This window comes from Onychostruthus taczanowskii, unplaced genomic scaffold, assembly GCF_017590055.1.
Source record: "Onychostruthus taczanowskii isolate IOZ18803 unplaced genomic scaffold, ASM1759005v1 scaffold18, whole genome shotgun sequence".
NCBI classification, from domain to species: Eukaryota; Metazoa; Chordata; class Aves; order Passeriformes; family Passeridae; genus Onychostruthus; species Onychostruthus taczanowskii.
The window spans coordinates 9,488,714-9,515,330 of record NW_024499017.1 but is presented as its reverse complement, the minus strand read 5'-3'; the positions used below and the strand labels follow the sequence as shown (position 1 = coordinate 9,515,330).

The following is a 26,617-nucleotide window of genomic DNA, read 5'->3' as shown; positions in this document are numbered from 1 at the left end:
ATTTCTCTATTAATCAGTTTTAAATTAAGGGCTTACAAAACTTTCTGGATATAAACCTTTTTTCTCTCTAATTTTAAAATAATTCCTAGCTTTATGTGGTATGCATGTAAGGAGTGGTGAAAGTGGTGCATCAGCCATACCTGGGGAGAGAGGGAGAAAGAGAGAGAGAGAGAGATAATTGCAACTGTACTCAACCACTACTTACCTGTAATAACTGTTAATAAAACTGAAACAAAAAATGAAACTACTAAAACTAAAACCACAGCTTGAGTATCCATGTACAAACCAGTAATTCTAAGAAGAAATTGTTTAGACATAAGTTTTTAAAATGGTAACATTTTTATTCTATGTTTCTTTTTCTAAACCAACTATGAAGTTGCTCTCTTATGCTAGATACAAGCAGAATGTAAGATGACAAAAATATTTAAAACTCTGGAATTTCCGTCCATTTTACAGAGTTGGAACACTTACCAGCTGGTGCCAAGGATTTCAGTGATTCTAAAAGATGTGGACTAGAAAACTTGACCAAACATCTGAATGGCTCTTTTTTATCCAAAACATCCATTTTAGGATCACTTTTAAACATCGTCTCAAGCTGTTAACACAAAATTTAACCAGTGAGTACAAGCAATGAATATTTTATTTGTATGTGATTACATATTACATTTAAACATTTAATAAGACTGTTTCCAATTTGTAATGATAACATGATTCCACCTGGAGGAATGTTGTAGTAAAATCTGAGGGTGCCACCATGTGGCAGAGTTTTCTGCTGAAAGCAAGAAGCAGCTTGCTCAGCAATACTGTAAAACATTAAGTATTTCTTAGAATTTTCAATTTATCTGTTCATGCAATAAAACCTGTGCATCACTGAGAAATCAGTTATGGTGTCACACATAGCATAAGCTTTGTATGTACTTAAAATAACCCTTATTTCTCATGCTCCAACACACTGCTAGTCTAAGTCTACCTTTGTTACAAAAACAGGTTGAAATGCTGAGGTCACAAGGCTGAAAGACTGGAACACAATCTAAAACTCTGACCAAATTTCAATCTGTTTCTTGCAGAGACTTTTAACTCATTTATTTTAAAATGTCCTCCCTAAAGTTTAAAAAACCCCATAATATTTCTTAAATTTGATCTAACTGCCACTACATTAAAATTAGAAAACCCCAAATAAAATTGGTTGCTTTTCCTACCTTGTATTGTGCAAATTCGAGTTTTGGCTGGGGACCGCTACCAAAAACTTCCTGGTTCAGTCTGTGGATTCTTTCTTTCTCACTTCTGTTTTCTTGAACTATCCTTATATCTGCTGCAGGGGAAAAGAGTAGGAAAAAGAAAACAGAAAGACAATGTTGTCAGCTGGTGCAATCCTGTTTTGCTGATCAGATTATTCCAATGAAAATTTGTAAATAATAGTTTTAATGAATTCATTGCACTCTTTTTTTTTATAAGGTAGTTGTCTCTATCATTTATATTTGCAGTTCTTATCAAGAGAAAAACACAAGCTAATGTGAGATACACTGGGCATTGGGTGGATTTGGTTTCCATGTCCAGTGCCACTCACAGGAAATACTGACCTCTCCCAGTGCCAGCCAGTATTTAAGGCACCAGGGATGGAAAACATAATGGGAATGGAGCATATGTACATTTCCTTTTATCAATCTCATTTCACAAGCTAGCAGGAATGACATTTAAACTGCCTTTACAATTCAATTATACATACCATTTTCTGGTTCTACATTCCTTCCTTGCAGAGGTTTTGGAGTGTGAGTTTGGAAGTTCTAAAAGGAGAGAGAGAGAGGAAAAATTATTTTAATTCAGTTCTTCTTTTAGAACCTCTAGCTGAAAAGAACTTTAATATATTTCCTTTTATTTCTCATTCTGGAAAAATGATCTTCCAAATTTTGGTCATTACTAGAATTCTGAAAGCCAACCTAATTTTGGAAAAAATGCCTGTCTTAGGATGTTTGTGAACATTTGCCTATTTACAAGTTTTGCATGGATGAGCAGACTAAACACCCATTCCAACAGCCTTCAACTCATGGCTCTAGGAAGCCTCATGAAAGGATGATAAAAAAGTTTAGGACTGAATTGTTCATATAATTTTTAGCCTGAGTTTAGCCATCAGGAATTACAATAATAAAGAGTATATGGGATACCAAATAATTACATCCCCATTGCAATGTTACCTTCACGAAAGGCTGTCGACCTCAGTAGTTCAATATTATTTTAACTTGATGGTCTCTTGGAAAAGGTGAATTTTCCCCCTTGCTAAGGGGTGAGAACTAGGCCTGAAACAAAAAGCAAGACTTATCTTAGGATTTACTTGTGAAGTGGCTCACCTGGCTATATCTTTTAAACACAATATCTTTAAGGGAGTTTAAAGAATGACTTCGAAGCTCCATTTCACGGATGTCATGGTAATTGGAAGCGACAATCAGGGCCTTTAAATAAAAATTGAAATTGTTTTAACATCAGACTTAATCATCACTGTGTTTGTAATATGTAAAAAACATCTCTAGACATTGTGATGTTTTTGTTCCAAGGTAAGTAACTGCCCTTTAACTAGGATTTTCATATCTGAAAAAACATTGCAGAGATTGTTATACAGCTTAGGTTAATATTTAAAAGCATTCACAGTATTAACAGGCTAAGTTCCATAGTCTTATCAGCTGAAAAATAAACAGACTCATAAGATATTTGAATTACTACTACAGAAATTTGAGGAGATTTCTAAATAGAGGAAAAAATACTACCAAAGCTGATCATCACAAGTAAACAGAAATGATTCCCTGATGAGATCGTATGCTTAGTTCTTGAAGTTAACAGTGTTGATCTAATATTCTTCCACTTTTGTGAGACAATTTAATGGAATACTGCCCAAGACTTGTTTAAGAAATTAAATTTAGGAACAGTAAAAATCCCAATAATAAGAAACTGAATTTATTCACAATGCATCAATCCAAAGATTTGGGTTTTGCCCCATTTTTATCATGAGCCAAGGATAAAAAAAAATAAATATGGAGTTTAGCAAATTATGTTAAGTGAGGCATCTTTACCAACCCTCTGAAAAGCTAACCCAATTACAGCTCTACATGACTGTGGGGAAGCCAGGGTGTGAGCAGTTTTAATCTGTACCTGACAGAGCAGAGGCAAGTTGCTCTTCAGCACTGAGGCAGAAATGAAGACATAGGGAGTCTGTGAATGGTACACAACATAGCTGGGTTTGTACTGGTTTGGTTTTTTATATGGTGTTCCCCAGGCAACTCTAATCCAGATTGCATTATCCTCATACTCCTTAAAGGTGATGGTAACCTGATAGAAAAAGACAAGATTTGATTTACCAACACATTTAGGTTTCCTGAAATATTTTCTTATCTCTTAACATCTCTGTTCACAAGACCCAAACATAATTTAGTACCACTGCTGGAATAAGGAAAAAAAACCTAAGTGGCATAAGGATTGTATTTAAATAAAATTTCCACAGAAAAACAATAACCTCACAGACTGGGATAAAAAAAAGAATTACCTTTCAAACTTTAATATTGCTTTTTTTTCTGTCAATATACATTTTTTTTCTGAAGGTTGAAAATAGAAAATAGCTTATTACAAAAGCACTGATCTCTCTTTTGGGAAAACAACACAAAGATGTCTGTTTAGAAGGAGGGCTAGTGGCAATAATTCCAATATGTCTATTTTTGGAGAAACTAAACTTTTGATCAACTTCTGATTTTAGACCTGAATATAATATTTATCAATGCTCAAGAATACATAATCAAACATCTACACATTCCCTTTTCTATTCTTGTTGACTTGCTCCTTGTTTACTTCTTTTTACCTTGGTTGTAGGTTGACTAGGTTGTAGGTTTTCTAGTAGGTTGACTTAAAAAAACAAAAACAAAGCAACAGAAACCCCAAAATATTGCAAAAACTTTATTATAAGAGAGTGATGTGGACTGCAGCTGACTGGCTGTGAGTGTGATTTGGATATGTTGCCCTCTCCTGTTGTGAGTGGGAATCCACTGGGTGTCATGGAGTGATCAGCCAGAGGTGTTTTCTATTCCCTTGCCCAAATGAAGCTTGTGAGCTAAAGTCTCCTGCAAACTAGGCAAAGATTTGATAAAAAACCACCAACGTGCTGCCTTTCTTGAAGCCAGTCACATTTTAACACAAACTTGCATTCTATTTCCTTCCAGCACAATTGTGAAGTCGCTAAACCAGATATGCAATACATTTTTCCTATTTCACATGCAGTTCCTATCATTCCCAAATGAATAATTCCATTTAATTCTTGACTCAAACTGTGAGGAACAGTTATGAAAACAACATATTGACACCAGAGCCATGAGGCAAGTTTAGAATGGATTTATTCTTACATTTTTCAAGGCTGACTGAAGTCTTCTTTTAAACTTTTTTTTGAAATCTTTTATGTCAAAACAGTCCAATTCTTCTCCTGTTACATGAGACACAAAAACCCAACCAGAAATAAAATTTGTGTTTACAAGTAGTTTAGAGATGTTTTCAGTTTTGCTGAAACAAAATTAAGCAGAAAAAAATAAAGTTGCATAACCTTATACAAAAAGCTGTATTTTAATTCTGACCCATATTATTGTTACACAGAGAAAAGATTAATATTTCATTAGTAATTACTAATGTGTAATAATTGCTTGAGAAGCAATGGAAATGGGAAATATTCTAAAAACATTAAAGATAATCTCCATGGAAAAATCCACACTAGGATGCAGTAAAATGTTAAAAATCTCTCTACAGAAAAAATCCAGATGAGACCACATGAAAATGTAGGATGGGGGTTAAAATGTAGGGTATCAGGCTGCACAGCACTAAGTGGCTGAGAATTGTGGGATTACAGCAAGGAAAGACATTTTACCTGATTTTTTCATCTGGTAAACACTCCACATTCTTTTGTTTTGGTAGATGTGGTTGTCTAGGAAAAACAGGAATTGCTCAATAACATAATGTATTATCAAACAGGAATTAAAGGAACAAAGAATTTTACAATACTTTTATAGACAGGTTACTTTAAAAATATGACTTCTGATAATGCAATATAATATATTAACAATCTTAAACTATCACTCATAGCAATCATAATAGCAAAATAGGGTTTTTTATTAAAAGAGATGTAAACTTCTTTCTTAATTTGGTGAGTGGCTAATAAAGGGTATCCCTGGGGTTCAATGTTTAAAGAAGGGTTTTACCTAAACTGCCCAATGTAAGACATGTAGACTGTTAGAAAAAACCTTGAGATTTAAACTATTGTCTAAACAAGTTGTGGGTTGATATTGGAGTTAGGAGTTATATACTTTTGTTGATTTTGAGGTTTTTGTAAAAGAGGCCAGTAAGATTCATCTAAAATGTGATGTGCTTATCTCAAATGCATCTGCATCCCACAAGGGTCATCACTATATAATTAAGAGCATTACCAACTTACTCAGCAAAAAAAAAATACAATTTTAATTCACTTTTTACTTACAAATTATGTCTAGAGCTGCTGCTTGCTTTATGTCTGCAGAATTTTCCTGGAAAGAACAAGAGTGCATGATGAACTACAGGTCCAGAAGGCCTGATCACACTGTTTATCAAATGAAAACTAATCTCAGTATTGGTAGTTCAAAGGACATTGCATTGAAGCCCACAGCACATACACTCTCTTCAAAGGCACCACACTGAGTCCCAGGTTTTGAGAAATCAATAAAAGAAATGATTTCAGCAAGGTTTAAATGCAGAGGCAGCAAGAGGAATGTAATCCTTACAGTGCAAGTTAATGGGTATTTATGACAATGCAGCAGTGACTGGTACTTCACTGTCAGGAGTTCTAACCTGCTGGTTATTGCTTATTTATGCTCTACAGCATGAAAAGATTTTTAAGAAACTGCATGACACAATTTGTTACAGATACAAGTATTTCAGATTTTAAAATATGGCATTTGCCATCTTATGAGAATAACTTAAGAGTTTCTTTCCTGTAGTTTGATCCACACTCCAGGTAAGCAATTTTTGAGCATGAAATTCAAAGGGAATCATACCAAAAGCTACAGAATTCAAGTTGTAGCAGTAATAACTGCAACTATCTGTGTTATGATATTAAAGACTTCTGGTACATATAAAGACTCCTGGTACACTTAAATCAGAGTTAGATCATAATTTTTTTGCTTACAGCATGTTGAATGGAAGTAATTCTGGCCAAGGAAAGTTAAAAAAAAATTAAAAGTCTAAAAGATATAAACTAGTACTATCATTACCCATACTAAATAGCTTTAAATCAGGACTTTTTAATGAGTACATATCTCAATCAATGCCTTTATTTTACAATTTAGAAATACACCCATTTCTTAAAGGTTTAACACACCAAAATTTTATCTACCATCTGTAACTTAGATCTCAAAACATGTATTTGCATACTTAGTATAGGGTTGTTCTGCACTCTAACAGATCAGACAAAACCAATGGTGTTACCAGCTCAGCTTTACATTTTCCAGACTACAAAGTACCATTAGAAGCTGTGTTTTGGCCAATGATTAATGTTTCAGTTTTTTTTTCATGATGCTTCTCATGCATCCTACATGTCAATGACAATTTTTTAAGGAGAGGATTTACCTCACAGAGCTGAACAACTTCTTGAGAAATGTTGTCCTTTATCTGGTGGAAATTTAGAGTCTTCAGCTGTGCGTCAGAGAGAAAGCCCCACTTCTGCAGCATCATCTTGATTTCATCCCTTGGGATTTTCAGCACAGTCCTTCGGATATATTCAGCCACAGTTTCATCCATGGTGGAACCACCTGGAAAGCTGAAAGGTTAAAGAAAGCAAGACCAAGCCACAGGCAGGCTCAGGGGACTTGCTCCCTTCAAAGGTGTACAAAGCTGCACCTTGGCACAACTGGCTGACATTGATGGCAGTCCTAAGTGCAGCACTACTACAGACATAGACAGTGGCAAGTTAAAATACGTGCAATAACTTACACAGACACTGAACCATAGAATATCCTGAGTTGGAAAGGATCCAGAAGGATCAGAGTGCAACTCCCAGCCCTGTGCAGGACACCCCAGGAATTCCACCAGGTGCCCGAGTGTGTCGTCCAAACGCTTCTTGGGCTCTGTCAGGCTAGGTGCTGTGACCACTGCCCTGAGGAGCCTGTTCCAGTGGCCAGCTCCCCACTGGATGCAAAACCTTTTCTTTATATCCAGTCAAAACTTCCTCTGAGACAGCTTCATGCCATTCCCTGCGATCCTGTCACTGGTCGTCAGTCATCTCTGCTTGCCCCTCCAGTTCCCCTCAGGAGAAAGTTGTACACTGCCATGAGTTCCCCCCTCAGTCTCCTGTTCTTCAAGCTGAACAAACCAAGTCTCGTCACGCCCTTAGAAGTGTCCCTTACTGACCGAGGCCTGGTGCAAGCAGAGGGAAGGGGCGCTGGGTGCCGCCCAGGGCTGTTGCTGTCTGTCCGGTCCGATGAGTGTCCGGGGCTCTCGAACAGCGGGCACGAGCGCGCAGAACCCCGTGACCGACGGAGAGACCGACCGAGAGACGGAGTGGACCAGGACTGGACCGGATCTAGACCTGGACCTGGACCAGGATGGGATCTGATCCGATCTGATGTGGCCCGGCCCGGCCCGGCCGCCTGCACGCCGCTCCCGCGCCCGCCTTTCGAACCGACCAATCAGACCCCGCGCGGTGCCCCGTCCATCCAATCACAGGGCTCCCCGCCTGCAGCCCCGCCTCGCTCCTGCGCCGGCGCAGTGCGCGCTCTTCGCTCTGAGGCGGCTTCCGGCCGGGGCCGGACGAGTTTCTGCGTCCGCCCCGCACTGGGGTGAGTGAGGGACGGCCTTGGGCAGAGCCGAGGGGAAAGGGAAAAACTCAGGGAAAAGTGGGTTTATAGGGAAACCCTCCCCCCTCCTGCCGTATTCCGTTCCAACCGCCTGGCTTTGGGAGGGGCCGTGCCGAGCCGAGCTCGGGTCCGCCTTCTGGGACCCTCCGCTCACCGCGTAACGGCCTCCGGAGCTCCCGGAGGGCTTGGGAAGGGCAGGTCTGAGGGGGATCACGGCTCTCTCCGTTGGGGCCGCCGTAAGCTGCTCTTCCTGTGTCTGTGTGTGTCCCGTCGCTTCTTTAAGGCCTCCGGGAGCAGTGAGGAGCTGCGGGGCTGGTTCAGTGGGACCCCCCTGCCTTAACCTGGAGCTGCTGCCGCGGCCCCTCGCACCCCGTGGCAGAACCGTGCTGCTGAGCAATGTTTACTTAATGCCGAGTGCTACTTGTCTTTCGTCACGGGATCGGTTTGCTAGAGGGGTCAGAGCCTGTCTTTTCCAACGTGGAAACGTGTTCTCTTGCTCCCTTTCTTTCTGAAGGGGAAAAGCTGTTTTACAGTGAGCAACAAGATTTTGATTCGCTTATAGAATTATTCTTTGGGAAATTAATAAAATGGAAAGGAGATGGAATGAAGCCTGGTCAGGTGGATGCAGCTGAAGTACAAGAGCAGCTGGCAAAACAGGAATTGGGTGACAGCACCTTGTCCTTGTGTAATTGTAGAGTGAGTTGGGTTGGAAGGGACCTCAAAGATGATCTTGTCCAGCCCTCTGCTACAGGCAGAGACCTTCCACTGGACAGTGCTGTCTGGATCTTGTCATTCTTAACTGCATATTCTGCAATATATCCCACTATTTGTGCCACAACTCTGCTGATGCTTCTTGCATGAATACGACCTTAAATAATTGCCAGGAAGTGAAAATATCTGCTAATGCTTTACTCAAGCACCAATTTAAACCTTAAATAAAATTGTAGAAATTAGTATTCAGGTTGGTGTTCCACCTGCTCTGTTCCTTAGATTAACACCTTCTTAGTTTATTTTGCTAAGTATGAAATCGGGTATGGTGTAGTTTCCTCAGGTACTAAAAGCAGGTGAGCTCATTCTGCTGCTCTGAGGGAGGCTGAATTATTGGCAGAAAGCAGTCATGCAAAAAGAAAATCAATATGAATCTTACTCATCAACATTTAAAAAAATATTATTCTTTAGGTTCAGGGAAAGAAAATGCATTCTACATAGTTAAAAAGATCTCAAAGTAGACATAATTGACCCTTTTTGTTTCCTTTCCAGTCTTCATAGATATGTTTCTAAATTATTTTCCCCATTCTAGTAAGTAATGTTGAAAAACCAGTGCATAGTTTTAGAGACTGAAATTCAAGAGGTCCTGAGTAAATTTTGTAAGATTTAGCTAAGCCTGTTGTATTAAAGTGCATTTTAAACTTTCTTGAAGATGCTGGAAAGTTTGGGATCATTCTCAGTGTGCTTAATCATAGCCTAAAGGACAGCACACTTGAATAGCCTGGTCTGGAAGATGATAATGATATTACTGAAAGGTAGAAAAAATGTCCTGAGTTTTGAGTTCCCTTGGCTTTTGAAATGGTGTGCATCAACTGTGATTTCTCCTTTCACTGATCTCTGAGTATTCAAAGCTTTGTCAGAATTCTTTGTGTAGGAAAGAACACTAGGAATGCAGGAGTTCTGCTGAAGTGGCACGAATGATACCTTGAGGTAAACACCAGCCTGTTAGGTGTGGAGCTGAATTTTTTATGCTCAAAATTGGTACAATCTTAGAGAAAACAGGATTTGAGTAAACAAAAAAGTTGTTGAGACTGTAAATATTTTTTCCAAACACCAAACAGAACAATACTGCGAAACTCCAAATGTTTTGTATGTGACAAGGCAGACAGTGACAGTGACAGTGACAAAAAGAAGTGCTGAGCGGGGTTCGATCCCTCCGCGCTGTGGTTCGCGCGCTCCTGCTGCCGCCTTGTGGGCTTTGCTTCAGCGCTGCAGCACATGGTTGTGTTCTGGGGCGCCGTGCAGAGTTCTGTGCTCCTGCTGAAGAGCTTCATCGTCAGCAGTGTAGGTACTCGGGTGCAATTTTTCATCGTCGGGCTTGCTAAACAAGGATTTGCATTTTGATTTAAGAGGTCGTTTTTCTGAACAGTGTGGGAATTCGTGTGGTTCGGGGGTTTTTTTACCATTGACCTTAGAAAGTTGAAAAAAAATATGGTTGTGTTCTTTTCAAATGGAAAAATAGTAAAGCTCAGTTTAAAAAATAGTTTTCTTTTTAATTAAATATGGAAAAGGCACCTTATGGAAATAATTACCTAGATCTAAACGTTCCCTTCATTGTTGCCCCTCAAGCATGGAAAGAGCAAGCTTTGGGCTAAGCAGCAAAACTGGAGGAGTCTAATTCAGTTTTCCTTCTGCATCAGGGAACTGGTTAGTTCATATTTATGGAAGTTTCTGAGAAAAGAAAGGAACTTCCCTGGATTCCTGACATGCTGACCTCATAGTTGATTTTGGGAAGAAGTGAGAATGTACTGAACCCTTTGTTTCTCCACACAGGAAATGTGAGGAAGTCAGGAGGAGAAATTGGCAGGTGGAGAGAAATGAGCATTTTATCCTAAATTTTGATGTCAAATATGAAATGCCCACAGTGTTCTTCCCTGCTTTTTTGGGTCAGCTTTTGGTTTCTGTCTACTTCCTGGGTGTCTGCAGTTTTATTTGAATTCTGTAGTACATGTATGTTCCTTTTGCAATTAATAAGAAATATTTAATGTATTGAACACATGTATAGATCCATTTTCAGATTAGGAATGAGTATCACATCTTGATAATTTATATGTTGATTGCTTTTAGAAAATTTGAGATGTTTAGTCTCCCAAGATTGCTTACAAAAGGAATTATGTCATTATTTTTCTAAACAGAAATATTAGCATTGGAAGTTCAGTATCATTATCAGAGAATTTTCAGCTTTAGGCTTTTGAAAAAAAAATGGTTTATGTTGGAAACCATACAGCTAGAATATCCTATATTTTCCTGCTTAAGGAGAAACCAGGCAGGGTATGATACTGGAATGAGACAATTTCTTAATTATTTTTTCCCAGGAGGGATAACATAGATCTAGGAACTGGTTTAGGAAGTTGAAAGATTAATTATCTTTATCCATTTCTTCTATGTTCAGAGACTAATAGTTTATAGAAATGTTTATTTTTAAGGTATTTTAACCAAATTATTGAGATACCTGTGTAATGTAGTTTTTATCAAGACAGAAATAATTGCACTGAATCCCGTATCAAACACCTTTAAGGGCAGAACATTTCTGTGCAAACCAGTGAAATATGTCAGTGCCATTATGTAGAGATAATTTCTTAACTTCTCTCCAAATATTCTCTTCAGATATTAACATTTGCTTCGTATTTTGCAGTTCAAAAGCAACTCCTATATTTTTTTAATGTTGTTCTTTTACTTCACTTCCAGTATTTCTTGTACAGAAACTGTGTGTTTGTCTTGGCATTCTTTACCCCATATTTCTGTTAGTAGCTTCCTCCAAGCAATTTATATTGCTTATTCACGATTTTTTCCTGTGATTTTTTGTTCTGTTTTCCCACTATTCTTCTATGTATCAATTCCCTTTGAGCTACCACCTATGTAAAATTCTGTCAATTTGGACTTAGATTCTGGTAAGATGGCAACTTGCAATTCCTGTTTTCCATTAGAATGTCGTTTAAAAGGAACTAAGGAAAGCAATGTCCTTTCTTCACACAAATTGTTGTTTCTCTTGAAACTCTTTTGTTTGTCAGAGTCATTCCCCTCCAGCAAAAAGATTTCAGCCTTCCCTGCTCATTTATAGACCACTGTCTAATCTGACATTTCTAAGCATCAGTTTAATATTGAGCACTGGGAACACTGCTCTGTCCTAACTTCAGAAGAGCTTAAAGCCTCCAGGGAGGCTCAGAAAGATGTTTTGTTACTTAGCCCATCACATCCTGCAAGAGCTGAGTGCTAGAACTTGAAACATTCTAATATTGAATGTTACTTGAAAATTTTCAGGAGTACTGATCTATGAACTGGTGTGACAGTTTAGACCTTTGATTTGTAGCATCCATTCTACTGGAGGGGCCATTGGAAAATCCCTTGGAGTTGTTAGAAGGCTTTTTACTAAAAAAGTGCACCATCACCTCAGGAGGTGGCACTGGTGGCTTTCATCCACAGTCTGAGAATACTTTTGCAAACAATGGCAGTGATTACTGTTCTTAGTTTAGAAATAATGACTCTTTCCTTGAAGTGCTCCATTTGACTTGCTGGCTGATGTGCATTCCCAGTTTGATCAGGACACTGCTCTGGCTTTCTCCTGAGCCTGCCAGCTCAGATGACAGTTTTAGGAGGCACAGGCAGAGGCTGAATGATGAAGAGCTTTAATAATCATCTGGGTTCACACATGTTAAAGTAACACACAGCCACTGAGCTGGTCACCCTCTCACGGGAATGCTAACTCCAGAGCTATCAAAAAAAACTCTACTGATAAATTTGAAACATATTGACTTTGTGTGGCATGCAATCAAAAGCTGGTGGCAATAACACAGCAGGGTTCTTAATCACTTTGCTGTTACAGTCGTGCTCCTGCTGTCATATTTCTAAAGGTTCATTTGTTAATTTGTTGGAAAGAATGCTTAAGCAACTTGTACAGTTTCCAATAACTTCTGTGCTAAGAGTAAGTGTAATATAATATTAGACTTCCAGATAGCATGGGGGAAGGTTTTTGGAAGAAAACACTACAACACTACAACTATGTGGAACATATTCTCGTGGTTCTCAAGTGGCTTTTAAATGTTTGGATTTTTAAAATTAAGTTTGCTTGTGGGAATCTAACTCTTGTTAAGCTGAACATATAATGGGAAGTACTGGATATATGAGTGAACGTGGCTCTTTAAGCTGAATATATTCCTTGAGCATTCTAGGAATAGCAGTGGAGATTGTAACTGTCAGCCCTGCAGCTGAATTTTAGGATTTTGCAATAGTAAAATCTGACCATTAGCTACTTGTATTTGTCCAGTCTGTCTAGCAGGACAGTGATGGCTGCTTAGTACAAGTTGTAGTAGTGTTTGCTTGCAGTGTTGCAACTGGGAAGGTGATCCCTCTGGGAGAAAGGGAAATGACAAAATACTAAAAACAAACAAACAAACATACATCTCTCTAATTCAATGGTAGTATGGGCCATAAAAGTAAAATTTTACCAAGATTAGCCCATTTGTCCTGGTGTGAACTGGACTTTTCTCCTCCCCTTCCTAGTGATCTTCCTGAACAAAGATGTCATCTTCCTTCAGCCACTGCCATATGATGCTTTCAATCAATTTCAACTAAAGAACTTGCTCCCTCCCCACAGAACCCTGCAGGAAGGGATGTCCCCTTCAGTGTTTCAGAGAGAAAACATGAGGGAAACCTGAGTGCTTGCTTCCACTGTGTGATGGAGGGGAGGATTCATGTAGGAGAGCAATCCCATTGCTTTTCAAAGCAGCACAGCCTAAGAGCAAGAGGCAACAACATGGAGCTGCAAGAAGGGACATTTCAATTCTTAGTGATTTAAAAAAAATATCAATACTGTTTCGATGAAGTGATTAAGTAAGATTTTAAAGCATCACCAATGTCTGGATTAGGATTTTTTTAAAAAGTGTAGATAGCTAAAAATTATTCCAGTCCTCAGAGTGCTGTAGTGGAATAGCTTTGTGCTACCTGTTGTAGTGTTTGTAAAAGGTAGAAAGAAAATCTCATACACTTAACTTTTTGAAGTAAGAAAACAGAAAATTGAAGTAGGAAGGTGAAAAGATAATCTGGAGTTCCAAGAAAGATTAATGCTGCTAGAGAGTCCCTGAAAATTAAAATATCAGCTAGAGAGTCCCTGAAAATGAAAATCTCAGCTGTGGGTTTATGTCTGTGATAGCCAAGATTATAAACTTCTACTTGACTGTTAACATTTGGGTTGTGTAGAAGATCAGACATGTGCTGGGTTTAATGACTGTGACCATGTAATATAAATTATACTGCATTTTGATCTCAAATATTGTTAAAATAACACAGTGATGACATCTTACATGTTAAATCAGACTTGATAGTGACACTATTTTAATTTTGGCAGGTGGAAATTTTCTCATATTCTTGTCCTTGTGCTACTAAAATCATCCCTAACTAAAGATGCATCCAGACCTGTCTCCTCATCTGCACACTGAAGAGTGTAACCTAATTATCAGTCTGCTCAAGAAGTGTCACAAGGAGGTAAGAAGTGTTGAGCAGAGAAAAGAGTGGGTGGGTTGGGGAAATGAGTGTCAGATAAATTAGTGGTGATATTGTATGATCTTGGAGAGAAAACCGTGCTCTAGGCAGAACAGCCATGAAATATAGCTGGTGTGTTTTCACTGAAGAGCTGTCTCATGACTGTATGTAAAATCATGCCAGCGATTTATTTAGGAAATAAAACATACCTTAAAGTTTTCTGTGCTGCAGCTTAACATTTAGGGCCCTATTTTAAGAATTGGAATAACTTCTGCATCTCTTAGTACTGTGTATCCCTCAAAAACAATAATAAAATCAGCTTCAAATGCCCTCTTTTTGTATGCTCACAGCATTTCCGTATTGCAGCTGTCCCTGGGGCAGAGGCTTCAGTGTGGTTAGAAGCAGATGTGTTTGGTGGGGATCACAGCCACACACCTGATATTCAGGGCTTGGAGAGCTAATTGGGAATTACTGCTTGATTCCATCTTCTTCATGGGCACCTACCCAAGGATGTGAAATGCTAAGCTGTCTTCTCCAGGCTCTTCATTGCTTCAAGGTTATGGAATCCTCATCTCACTTGTTTAAAATCCTTTTTATAAATTTGCTTTGTCTACATCTTCTGCATCTCTAGATATAGAAGATTTGGCCCCTGCATTGAAAGCTTTCTGCAGCATCGTTGCAATGTTGTTAATTATTTTCCCAATATATTCTGAATAAATCTGCAGAGATAATCTTACGGTATTAGTGCATAAAAAAGTTAATTTCATTGTTTTTACTGAGATAAAAATATATTTAAATATTCACTGTGAATGTGAAAACTCTTGATTTACACCACTACATGCAATCCACAATATTTTCACCTCCATGGTTAGTTGTGATGTTGATCCTTTTTTCTAATGCAGGATGAGAAACAAGGCTGATAATTCACAAAATTTGAGAGAAGGTATTTTATCTGAAAGACGGGTAACAACATTTTTGCAAGATTTTAACTTAGCTAAAGAAACATTAAAAACCATTTTCAGCACCACAGTTTGTTATGATTTTTAAATTACAGCAATGAAGGGAGCAGAGTTTTAATATTAAAATGCATTTACAGGGAGTATATTGTACTGGTTTTCTTCAGCAACTTGTGATTTGTTTTGTTGGCACTTGCAGTGCAGTATCTTGAAACATCAGCACACTGCAGTCTGTTGATGCCATCTCACAGGTGGTGCTTCCCATTCCACTGCTCCTGTGGTCTGAGCTTTAAAACTAAAAGTTGAATTAAATGTAGGAGTTACACTTTTCATCCAAGTTCAAAAATTTTAATTTGCCTAAAAATACTTTAGGTAGTTCGAGATATTGTAGAAACTTTTTTCCTTTCATTTTTTAGTTGATTTTTTTTTTGCAACAACTTTAATGTTACAATGTAGGTAAATGTTCTGTAGCTAGAATTAGTGAGAAGACTACATGTACATTAACTAGTAGGGTATCAAAAGGATTGCCAAATGACCCTCAGTTAGGAGAACAGGCAGCATGTAAGCAATATAAAGTGAAAGTGTTGTAATTATTTTTTCATAATTATGAAAATAAATCCAGTTAGGAAAGAAAATACATTCAGATTTGTCCTGCATACCTAGGGAGGCTTTCTGTGCTTTGAGTAGAAATGCAGCAGAATTGATGTATTGCTTGCAAGTAGTGAATGGTTGGCTGGCTTTTTCTTTGTGGTTTGGTTTGTTTTTTGTTTTAAATGAATGTGAAGATAGAAGTATCATGGACTTGTGTGATGTAGCTTATTAGACTGCCTTGAGAACTGGAACTAAAGGGTGCACTTGAACTCCTTGGCAGCAAGTGATTCAAAGGAATCTTGTCAATCTGACTTATGAAGGCACTGGGAGCAGCAATAACAGTCATGCACAGAATTATATTCTCTTGGTTTTGTTTGAAGTTGATCTTTGCATGAAGAGGAATTACTTTTGTCAGTCTTGTGCTCAGCTGGGAGAGGATGTTTGTGCTGGCAGTTTCAGAACAGAAAGGGTGAGGATGACTTTTTCACACTCAGTTGAAAGGGAGCAATATGTTTTCATTTGAAATTCAATGGGAATGTACTGAAATATTTTTAAATTGAACTCACTGAAATCTGAAGTCAGTCATATTAATGAGTTATTGGTTACTACTTGCTGTTTTCTTAAAATGCCAAAATGTCCTAAGAACCTTAATCTGCAATTTAAATCACCATTCCTGAGGGATGAAGAGCATTATTTTTTAATTGGGTGTCCACTTTCACAATAGTCAATTTGATTTACTTTGTCCCTAATCTAGAACCTGTCCTGTATATCAAATTTTGTATCAAGTGAGGAGAGGTTAATGGGATTCCTATTTGATGTCACTTCTTTTTTTAATAATTCCACTCTGGTGCCAAGTATGTGCTATAAATAGACAAATTTTTATAGGTAGCAGCTCAAAGAAATGTGTATTGTCTTGCAGTTGTATCACTGTAATATGTGTAATAGCTATTTTTGAAAAACTGGTTCTTTGTTTCCCTTATAATCTCAGCCAAGAAGCTGACATTTTAGGAATCTGGCTAAATAAACATAGATTAAACCCACTGTATGCACTGCTCAGAGTGGAGTTAGCTTGAAATGTGAGTGTTCACCTTGAAATTTAACATGCAGTTATGGAAGCAGAATACAAAATTAAATCTGTATTATCTGGAATGAAAATGTTGTAAAAGCAAGATCAGTGTGCAGTAAAGTCATCACTTGTTCCGTGCAACTGCTTCAGTCATCTGATGCCCTTTATGAATCACAGAGGTATAAACAAGCTAATTATAGCACTGCTATAGTGAAGTGTTTGTCATAAACTTTATTAACCCACTCCTACTTCAGTTGTGTTCCATTGGCTGAGATCTTGTTCATTGTTTGAATCCTTAATAGTGTTCGTGGATCACTTGTATGAATCCATCCAGCTGCTGGTCAGCTGTGGAAATACACGTAAGTTTCTCTCTGAAATGTGGAGGGGACTTCATTTGCATCTGTTTTGTTCTTCTTGGTCTTTTTTGTTTAAATTCATTAGCTGTAAGATTGGCTGAGTTGTCTCCATTCGTTGTGTAGCTGCAAATATCTGCTAAAAGCCCTCTCCTTCAGGTCTTCTAAATCACTTGGAAGCTCTGGTGCCAGGTTCTGCCCTGACATTCTGTAACCTGGCACAAGCATGCCCCTGAAAAAGCAGTCCTACAGCCATGCCTTCTAAGAGTGCTTGAAGCCTGGTAGAATGGAATTGCTCGAAGAAATCCTGGCTAAGAGGACAGATTTTTATGGTGAATACCATCATGTTAGCTGTGGAGAGCCTCCATGAGGACAAGGCCTGCAGTTTTTTATAAACTAAGGAACACTTGAATGTTCTTAAGGCCCACAATTGAGCTGTGCCATGAAGATGGTAAATGCTTCTTATTTATTAACCTCAAGACCCACAGAGATTTTTTATACTAGTTCTAATATTCTAGTCAATTAAGCCTAGTGCCTGCATCTTCTGGCAACAGCACATTCTTCATGTAGCTGGGATCTTGGAGCAGTGAATCCTTTGCCTCTCTAGGTCACCAAGAAATAATGAAAACTGATGCAGGGAGGACATTGCCTCTGTATCACAACCTGGAGTTCAGAACATTTATTTTTTGTATGTTATTTAACCTAGTGTGAGTGAGAGTTGTGAGACTGACTTCTCAATCAAATCAGATCAATAAAATGCATGTTCTGCACTATGTTATTTAACCTAGTGTGAGTGAGAGTTGTGAGACTGACTTCTAGATCAATAAAATGCATGTTCTGCATTTAAACAATAGCTTCAGCTTAGGTGTCCTCCTTTAGTCTGGTTATGCATGGTGAGTACCTTCAACTTTCAGCCAGGCAGGGGTGGCTCAAGTGAGCTTCAGGAGTAGCTCAAACCTCTGCCTGCTTGGGGAAAAAAGTTACCCAACACCACTTTTCCCAAGAAAGGGAAAGGAGAAGACCAGGATATGTTGAAAAATGCAAATGAATTTAAATAAATTTAGAGCTTCAGAGGAAGAAACCTTTCAATTTTAATTTTTTTTCTCTTAACTCATTAGCACAATGTTTTGAAGTTTTTTGGCCATTGCAATGATATTGACCGTGAGATGAGGAAGTGCTTAAAAAAAGAGGTAAGCAATAAATTATAAATATTGTGTGTTAAATGCTTAGTAAAAAATGGGAGAGAACTAGAGTTGCTTTTTACTAAGTAGTAGGAATCAATAAATGTAAGCACGTTCTGCTGTGGGCACTTGAGACCAAATCTAAACTTTTCAAAATAAATTTGTCAAGTAAAATCTGGCATTAACAAATGGTGTGGTGTATTTTTTGATATACAAAAATAGGCAAACACATTTTAATGAAACAAATATTGCAGATAGGAACTGACACTTCACAGATTGCTTCTGACTCTTTTCTTAGTTTTTTTTTCGTTGTGGTATTTGCACAGAATTTAATATAAAGCAGTAATGGTCATCTCTGCATAAGTAACACTTAAAGCTGAAGTCAGTTACACTGACTGAAACTACTTAATGAGTTGCTGAGTTGCCCTAAATGAAAATATCTGCAGATATGAAGGAATGAAGACAGTTTAAGTGGATTAACTGTTTTAATAGGCACATTTTCAGAAGAGTGTTCTTTATATTTATGGTGGTTGTACCTGCATGACAGAACCTAATAAATGAACATTTCACACACCTTTTAACTTTAAACTGTACTTTCTAATTTTCTAATAAATTTCAGCATACTAAAAAGTTTCTTTCCACAAAATTTCATTATTCTTATTTTTTCTTCCACTGAAGCCTTTAGATTAAAGGAGTTCTTGAGGATTATATTTGTCTGCCTTCTTAAAATCTGCTTATATTGATATGCCATTACTAGGAAGCCCCTGAAAGGTTGTTCACCAATATTGAATAGGTACAGATGTGGCTTTTAAAGATCCATTGTTCTCATTCTACATAAAAACATGGACGGGTTATTGAAAAATTAAATATTGGCAAGGGAAACAGTTAAGCATTCTGTAAATGTTAAGTAATGTTTTGGGTCATTATTTCAGTTATAGACCAATCAGTATAATGGATGAAAAACTGCAAATCCTTTGCAAAATCAATTTCTTTAGTAGTTGATTACATTATATAGAGAACTGAATATTTGTGGCTTACTTGGGTTTTATTCTTGATACCAATTATTAAAATATTGAACAAATATATGCTCTAACCTAAGGACAAAAATAATTTTCTTCTCATGAAATACATATCAAATGATGCATTGATTTTTAATTTTTCATTTATTTGAGCCATGAAAATGTTTCCTTTTTGTTTGCAATGAAAGAAAGGCTCTTCAACCTTCTGCTAGTGCAGGGGTGTACTTGAAAGCATGGTGATCTTGTACATGTATCTTACCTGTGAAGGCTTTCTTGATTCCATTTTACACTGGAGTCCTTCCTCTGTTGTGGTTCTTGTTTAAATCATTAAAAGTCCCCACATGCCTTATCCTCATTCAATCCAAATTTGTCTTTGTTCCTTTCATCTTGGTATCCTGCTTTAGCTGTGCGTATAGTTAATGACCAGGATCAAAAATAGACCAAGCCTGTGATGACAAATTCATTTTTCAGAAGGCAGATACACATTAATCAGTATCTTGCAAAAGGAAAAGAGCCTGACCTGTGCTCTAGAATAGCACCAGTGCAACTTTTTTTTCTTGTGTGAAGTGTAGCTGTCTTATGTTAGATCACTGTATAATTAAATTCCTAAAGATTAACTGAATATTCATTATTAGAATGTTCTAATGCTCTTTAGCTTAATAACCTCAAACTTAGAAACCTGTATTTTAATGGAAAAAATGTTAATTTCAAACTAAAAATGTTAATTTCAAAGTAAAAATGTTAATTTCAAAGTAAAAATGAACCTATATCTAGATATTAACAAGAGCTGTATTTCTAACTCATCAGTCAAATGTATTGTTTCTGTTCCTGGGTACAAAATGCTTCTACAGTTTTAAATTAAACATATCTGTTTAATGATAACAGCTGATCTATTAATTTATCTCTCTTCCAGTATGAAGAAAACAGGCGCAGAAACCGGGAGAAGCGACAGAGGATAATAAATGCTCACAAAGCCTCAGAGAAGTGAGAGCTGTGCTGTGGCTGGACAGCTGCAGCTCCATAGGGATGTTCACTTGCAAGCTGACAGAATACTTGTGTTTCATCACCTGTGTCCAGTGGTTTGTGAAATGGTGACAAAATAAATGCATCTAATACATAGTCATTCCCAGCAAGGCAAGCAGTGTGAAAAAATAAACACCATACATCGCTCACAACCTAACTTAATTTTTGACCTCTAAAAGAAAACTGCTGTGGCAAGTCTTTGTTCTGGCACTTCTGTGGTTGTTATGTAATGAGGAATTGCTGTGTGTGAGGTACTGTGTGTTCAGGGCAGCTGTGTTCCCCACTTTGTACTGAGTTGCATTTATTATCTTGTGTTTAGCAGTTTCTCTTTCATATAATGGGTTTTGTAGGGATTTTTTGTTTGTTTTTCATTGCAAAACACTAAATTAGTTTTTCCATCACTTTTTGTAGTGTTATGATAACGCTTCTTAAATGGATTAGGAAAGAGAAATTTTAAACAGATGTGGCTTGACATTGGGAATTTCCTATCAAGAAATGATTGGAGTTCTAGTATTTTTATTGAAGCTAAAAGGATGAAGCTACTGTCTTCAGCTGAGAAGATTACAAATCCTCCCTGCCAACCATATGTACAGTGTAGACTGTTGTAAGACAATTTGTTCATCATACCCAAAACAAGCGGCTTTAGAAATTCAGAATGGAACATTTCCAGGGATTTACAAAGCTTCCCCTTGATTTTTGTTGAGTACAATCAATGTGTGCTGAGTGATTTTTGAAGAGAAGCGCTGCCAGAAATATATGCTGAAGTTCTTCCATTTTCTCTGGTACAAAAGTAAAGTCACATTATGACTATTGAGGTTGAAGCAAAGCTGACACTGAAGTGAAGAAAAGTGTAACTTCCTCAGGCAAGTCAAGGTGTATCGTGTGACCAGGTTGCCTTGTTAGCCTTTAAAAGGTGTTTATTTTCCATCAGACTGCTGAAAGCCTAGAACAAGTCTCAGAATTCAGAAGATTTGATATCAAAACATACACTGGTTTGTCCACTGATGGAGCTGCTTCTCTGTGTGTCTGCTGGGTTTGCCTTATTTTAAATAATGCCTCTGTTCTGCCTAGCACCAAAAGACTTTTTTAAAATATAAATTTTATTGAGCCTAATATACAAAGTATCTAGAAAACTTGGAAAAAAAAGGTGCCTATTTTACAGTGAATTACATGGTTTGTTGTAAGAACCATTGTTGATACTCAGTCTTGAAATTGGTACATGTCTCTGTTTTTGGCAGAAAATGGTATTTTGTGAGCTCTTTTGAAGGGTGAATTAGATAGAATAATTTTACTTATTTTTCAATATCTGGATGGACCCAATTAAATTGGTAAAATTAAGCCACACATGTTTTCAGTGAAAGGTCCAAGCAAAGCTGAAGCAATTGTTTTCTGCACCTTGACATGCTGTTTGTTTCTTAGAACAAGTAAACAATGCACTGTTTGAATTAATAATTGAATGGTTGGAAGTGGTACAGCCTTTATTGGTACTTTTCATAGTACTTTGAAAGAGTACTTTGTAGTGAGCTCCCCTGTCTGGGAACTCTGCATCCATGGTACTCCTTCCAATGAGATGATACAACCTACTTCAGGCAAGTTCTTAAATGGGATTTGTAGCCTTTAAGTAAATAAATAAATTGAGAATTGTTCCAGAGATTAGGTTGAGAAGCTGATATCTGAGTGCAGAAGCACTGAAGCTTTTGTTTCTTTAATCAGCTTCTGTGAGTCCCAATCTTTCACAAAGCAACAGAATAAGAAACCAAGAGCCACTTAACACAGCTCATTAGTCAGAATCATGTTTGCAAAGATCAATGTGCTTAGTGAATGAAAGACCAAATGGCACACACAATTCCTATTGATACTTTTAACTACATTTATTTATAAATCTATTTTACAGATCAGCTTTGTTTACTTAGTGAAAGTCTGATCATGGTCTTCCTTCTGTTTCTCTTTGCTAATTGCCCACTAATAGTGTGATATGAGAGTGCCCATTGATTCCTGTGGGTTTTGTTCCTTTTGTTTGACAGAGAGTTCATGTTGCTAATTTGAAGCTGAAAAACACTGGTGTAAAAATACTGATGATTTATCTGACAGAGAAAGGGATAAGGGTGAAGTAGTAAATGTGGGGTTTTTGTCTTGTTTCCTGTAGTGAGCTTGGGTGAAATAAACCTTTTATCTATAGACTTTGAAGACAGTTTATTGCAATGTCATTTGTCTATAGGAAAATTTTGCCCATTGTTCTTTGACAGAGTGTATTTGAGAGGGAAAAGAAATTTCATGTAATTTGTGTTGAATTGCATGTGAGAATCTCATGTGTGTTTCATGTTGGAAAGTGAAGAAGGGGGAAACTGAAAGAGGAAATGGCAGCTCTGGCCATAATGATGAGGATTTTCCTTATTGAAGTGCCATAAAAGTCCAGGATACATGGACCAGGAGGAGGACAGAGCAAAGGGAATTATAACTGTCCAGTAAAATCCCTCCAGTTTTACCAGAAAAACACCTGGTAACACTATTTGTAGTGTACTTTCTCTTGCTGGAAAACTAAATTACATTCTGTTTTCCTTATTTTTTAATTTTATTTATATTTTAGTTGAAGGAAGAATATTCTGCTGAATAGCAGCAGCGTAGTGTAAGAACAGCAGGGTGAGTTCTTGCTCTGGTGTTAATTTCTTTATACAACAGGGTTTGTCTCCTGTTGATCTGCAGTGCTGAGTGTTAATATATTATGAATGTACCACTTGTCTTTTCCCTGTAAACTTCAGTTTGTAACATCCTCAAGGAATTATGTCCTTTGTTGCTGATACAGATGATGTGTAGTTTCTTGACCTTGAAGCAAAGCCTTGATTTAGTTGAGCTGCCTGTACAATTTGGGAGAGGACTAGTCCTGTGAGTTAGTTATTCCCTCTGTTACTGGAAATCACCATAATGAATATTCTCAATGTGTTATATACTTTGCTGAAGCTCCACACCTCGTGTATAAAGTGTGTTCAACAGTCAGGTATTCCTTGTCCATGCTTTAAAAAAATTAATGACATCTAATACAATTTTTTTCTAATATAAATGAAAACACACTTCTGTGGAATACCTAAAAGCATTTGAACAACTGGAAAACTGATACCAGATTCTGACAGTTGAGTTGAAAATGAATTATTGACATTAGTGCTTAAGCAAAGGAGATTCTTTACCTGGACAACATAATGGATTTTAGTGCTACAACTAAAGTTACACACTGAGTTTTATTAACATGGACTAGAATGGAGTATCAGCAAATCTTAAGAGGTCCCATTAGATTGTGTATTTTAGGCTCAGTGATAACCATGATGCTCATCAACAGAACCTTGCAGTACATGAAGGTCTACTAATAAACTTGAAGGTGAATAGTAAATTCACATCAGGCTCCCCAAACCTACTTAAATTGGTGTGTACCAAAAAATACATCAACAGGAACAAAATACATATTTACCCTGAAAATGGTTCTTGTGGACCATCATGCATTAAAATTACTCTTTTGAATTATTTGCTGACATTTTAAAGGCTGGCGACTTTCGTGTGGAGCTATTGCTTTAACTAATGAGACTTTTATTGGTATTCTTAGATAAAACAAGATGCATTTCAAAGATATAAGTGAGCAGAAAAATCTTTTGGGACCGTAATTATCTGCAAAGATATTACTGACGGCTTGACAGAACTCATTGCCAGTACAGACATCAGCCATCCAGAACCTGGAGATTTGTTTCAGCTTGGCAAAAGCGTCAAACGCCTTGAAGAGCATGGGATGTGTGGCTAAGCTAGAGGAACGCTGATAGGACCGTGTCATCCCCAGCGCTGGGGTGCTGAGAGCAAAGGCCGTGTTTTGTCAGCGTGACATTAGCGATCTAATTTTTACAAAAACCTTTGATTGGAAGCTATTCATGACCTTTGCTGCCAGCAGTCCGACGCTTGAGTTGTTCGACCTGAAGCAGATCTCATCTCCCCTCCAGCCCCGGGCTGAAGCGGCTGCTCCCCGCGCTGCCATCACCGCGCTCCGGCTGTGCCGCGGTGCCAGCGGTGACTGCGGCTCCGTCCCGGCAGTGCCACTGGGAAACCCTTCGTTACGGGCTGCCAGGAAGAACACTGGGAATGTTTTGGTATTTTTCCCGAGGGCTGGCAGAACGACAGACACCGGCCGTGATCGTGCCCTATGCGGGGCGGCGGCCGGTTCGGAGCTGCACAAGGCGGCCTGCGCTGCCTCCCGGGGCCAGCCGTCAGCGCTTGGCGCTGCGGGATCACCGCGGTCGTCAGCGCCGTCTCCGCTCGCCGCCTGGCAGCCGGGAACGTCGCCAGGATCGGCGGCCGTGATCCGGCCTCCCGCATCCCCCATCCCGTCCCGCGTATCCCGCTCTCCGGATCCCGCATCCCGCTCCGCACCCCGCGCTGCGGGACTCGGCAGCGCCGCCTAGCGGCTGCTCCGTCCCGCGGGAGGCGGCGGCCTTCCCGCCGCGCGGGCGGGGCTCCCTCAGGCCGCGCCGCCATGTTGGCGGGGCTCTGGGTACTGCTTTTGCCGCTGCATTGCGGTGTTGAGGTGTTGGTCTGTGCCCAACCAACACCGTACTGTGCTAAGGAATGGCCTCAGCCCCTGTAAGAACCGGGTGCTGGATGCTGGTGAGGTGCCATCGCACCTACATTCTGTGCAGCCCAACCACAGTGTTTGCCTCAGGTAAAATGACATCCACACTCTTCCCTCATGGGCCAAAAGTTGTCACAGATGACCCCCGTGCTCTGACATACTCTGGGGATGCTGCTGATTGCTCATTGATGCTGAATTCTGTTGCACAATCCTACTCCTGTTTATCACCCAATTTTTTAATCTATTTAAGTCAAGTCCATGTTGTGCTCAGAACAACATTGTTGAAATTAGCAAACGTGGTTGGACTTTGCTGTGTCCAGCACTGAGCAAGGCTCTGACACACTGCCCCACGTGTAACCACAAACCACAGTGGGGATTGACGCTGACAATACCAAAAACTCATCCCTGTGGTGTCTGGTAGGATTAGAAGACTACACCTCACTCTTCCACCTCCTGGATTGGTAGTTACAGCTATTAGAGATATTTTAGGAGCAGCTATGTTGTGCCGTAATCCAGGCAAAACTCCTGTTTTCCAAAGTTCAGCAGGATACTGGAACTGGCTGATGCACCTGGCTCTGGAAGCAGCCAGGAATAAAAGGTCGTCCTCAAAGACAACTGGCATGGATGGAGTTTTGATTTATTAGCAATTCATTTTGTGTAGCGTAATGGTTGGTTTGTCGCTTGCTCTGGGTATTCTGTAATGTAATTATTTATCCAGTGGCACCTTAGACCATGCATGCAATGAACAAAACAATCCACCTCAGCTGTCTCTGTTAATTGAAAACTGCAGCTTTTAATTCTTAACTTTCCTGTAGCTTTCAGAGCTACATATTTATGTGGCTTATTTAGCTGTGTTTTGGTTTGGTTCATATTCTAACATTCCTGGTAATGAATATATAAAGTACTTTGTGTCTAAGTGGCATTAGTTAGACAGCTGCGGTTACAAACAGCCCACATAATCATATTAAATCAATATTAAATGTGTGCTACTGAATAGTTGTCTTTGGGATGCTGATGGTCCCAATTTAATTTAAACTCCATCCCACTAGTGCTCAAAAAAAACCTCAGAGGAAAACAAATCAAAAATCAAATCCCCAGATGAGTAACTCCGAATGGAATAACAGATCTTTCATAATTGGTCCATAGTGGCTTCATTTAGGTGGATGTACAAATGTGTGATGTGTGGCAGCAAACAGTCCAAAACCTGTTGGCTGTTCACTGTAAGAGAGGGAGCAACTGTGAATAATGGGTGTCAAGATGCTTTTTGTCTTTTTTCTTTTTTCTTTTCTTTTTTTTTTTTTTTTTTTTTTGTGATAAAATAGTTTATTTGAACTAGGAAAGTAGAAAAGGCTCATTTGAGTTATGTGAGAAGATATAAATACTAGAAGTTTCTTCAGAAAGCCAGTTTGTCCTCAGTGTGATGCAGCAGTGCCGCTGTTGGTTCTGTCTGCAGAGTGGCCAAGAATAGATGAAGAGGGGCAGGGACAAGAAACCTGACACTTGCCTCTGGAGCTACTTGGTATTCAAAATGGAGACTCTTAAATCATGTGGTTATAACAAGAGCTAGACGTTCTCCCTTGGATTTTGTTTTGTGCTGGGCTTGTGTTCATGGGCTTCTGTTTCTGTGCTTGGTGCTGTGTTCAAGGGGGCAAAAATGATTTAGTTGATCTCAGTCTCCTGGTTGGAAAATTGCAAATTATTGCAGGGAGTGGTGCACTGAATGGAAACCAAT

General features: G+C 38.6%; 2 protein-coding genes across 2 annotated transcripts; one reads left to right on the top strand and one right to left on the bottom strand.

The window, feature by feature from the left end:
* Window positions 1–7,533, bottom strand: CENPN (centromere protein N). Its single transcript, XM_041400629.1, has 11 exons — window positions 7,402–7,533; window positions 6,622–6,803; window positions 5,498–5,543; window positions 4,892–4,948; window positions 4,380–4,456; window positions 3,142–3,318; window positions 2,346–2,447; window positions 1,727–1,784; window positions 1,200–1,312; window positions 472–595; window positions 1–140 (listed from the first exon to the last, which is right to left on the bottom strand). Exons 2-11 carry the CDS (start codon window positions 6,790–6,792, stop codon window positions 25–27), a joined length of 1,041 nt encoding a protein of 346 aa, XP_041256563.1. The 5' UTR covers window positions 6,793–6,803; window positions 7,402–7,533; the 3' UTR covers window positions 1–24.
* Window positions 7,534–7,729: 196 nt separating this feature from the next.
* CMC2 (C-X9-C motif containing 2) lies at window positions 7,730–20,434 on the top strand. Its single transcript, XM_041400631.1, has 4 exons — window positions 7,730–7,829; window positions 13,960–14,096; window positions 18,178–18,249; window positions 20,173–20,434. The coding sequence occupies exons 2-4, from the start codon at window positions 14,016–14,018 to the stop codon at window positions 20,245–20,247; spliced, it is 228 nt and encodes a 75-aa protein (XP_041256565.1). The 5' UTR covers window positions 7,730–7,829; window positions 13,960–14,015; the 3' UTR covers window positions 20,248–20,434.
* The last annotated feature ends 6,183 nt before the right edge of the window (window positions 20,435–26,617 follow it).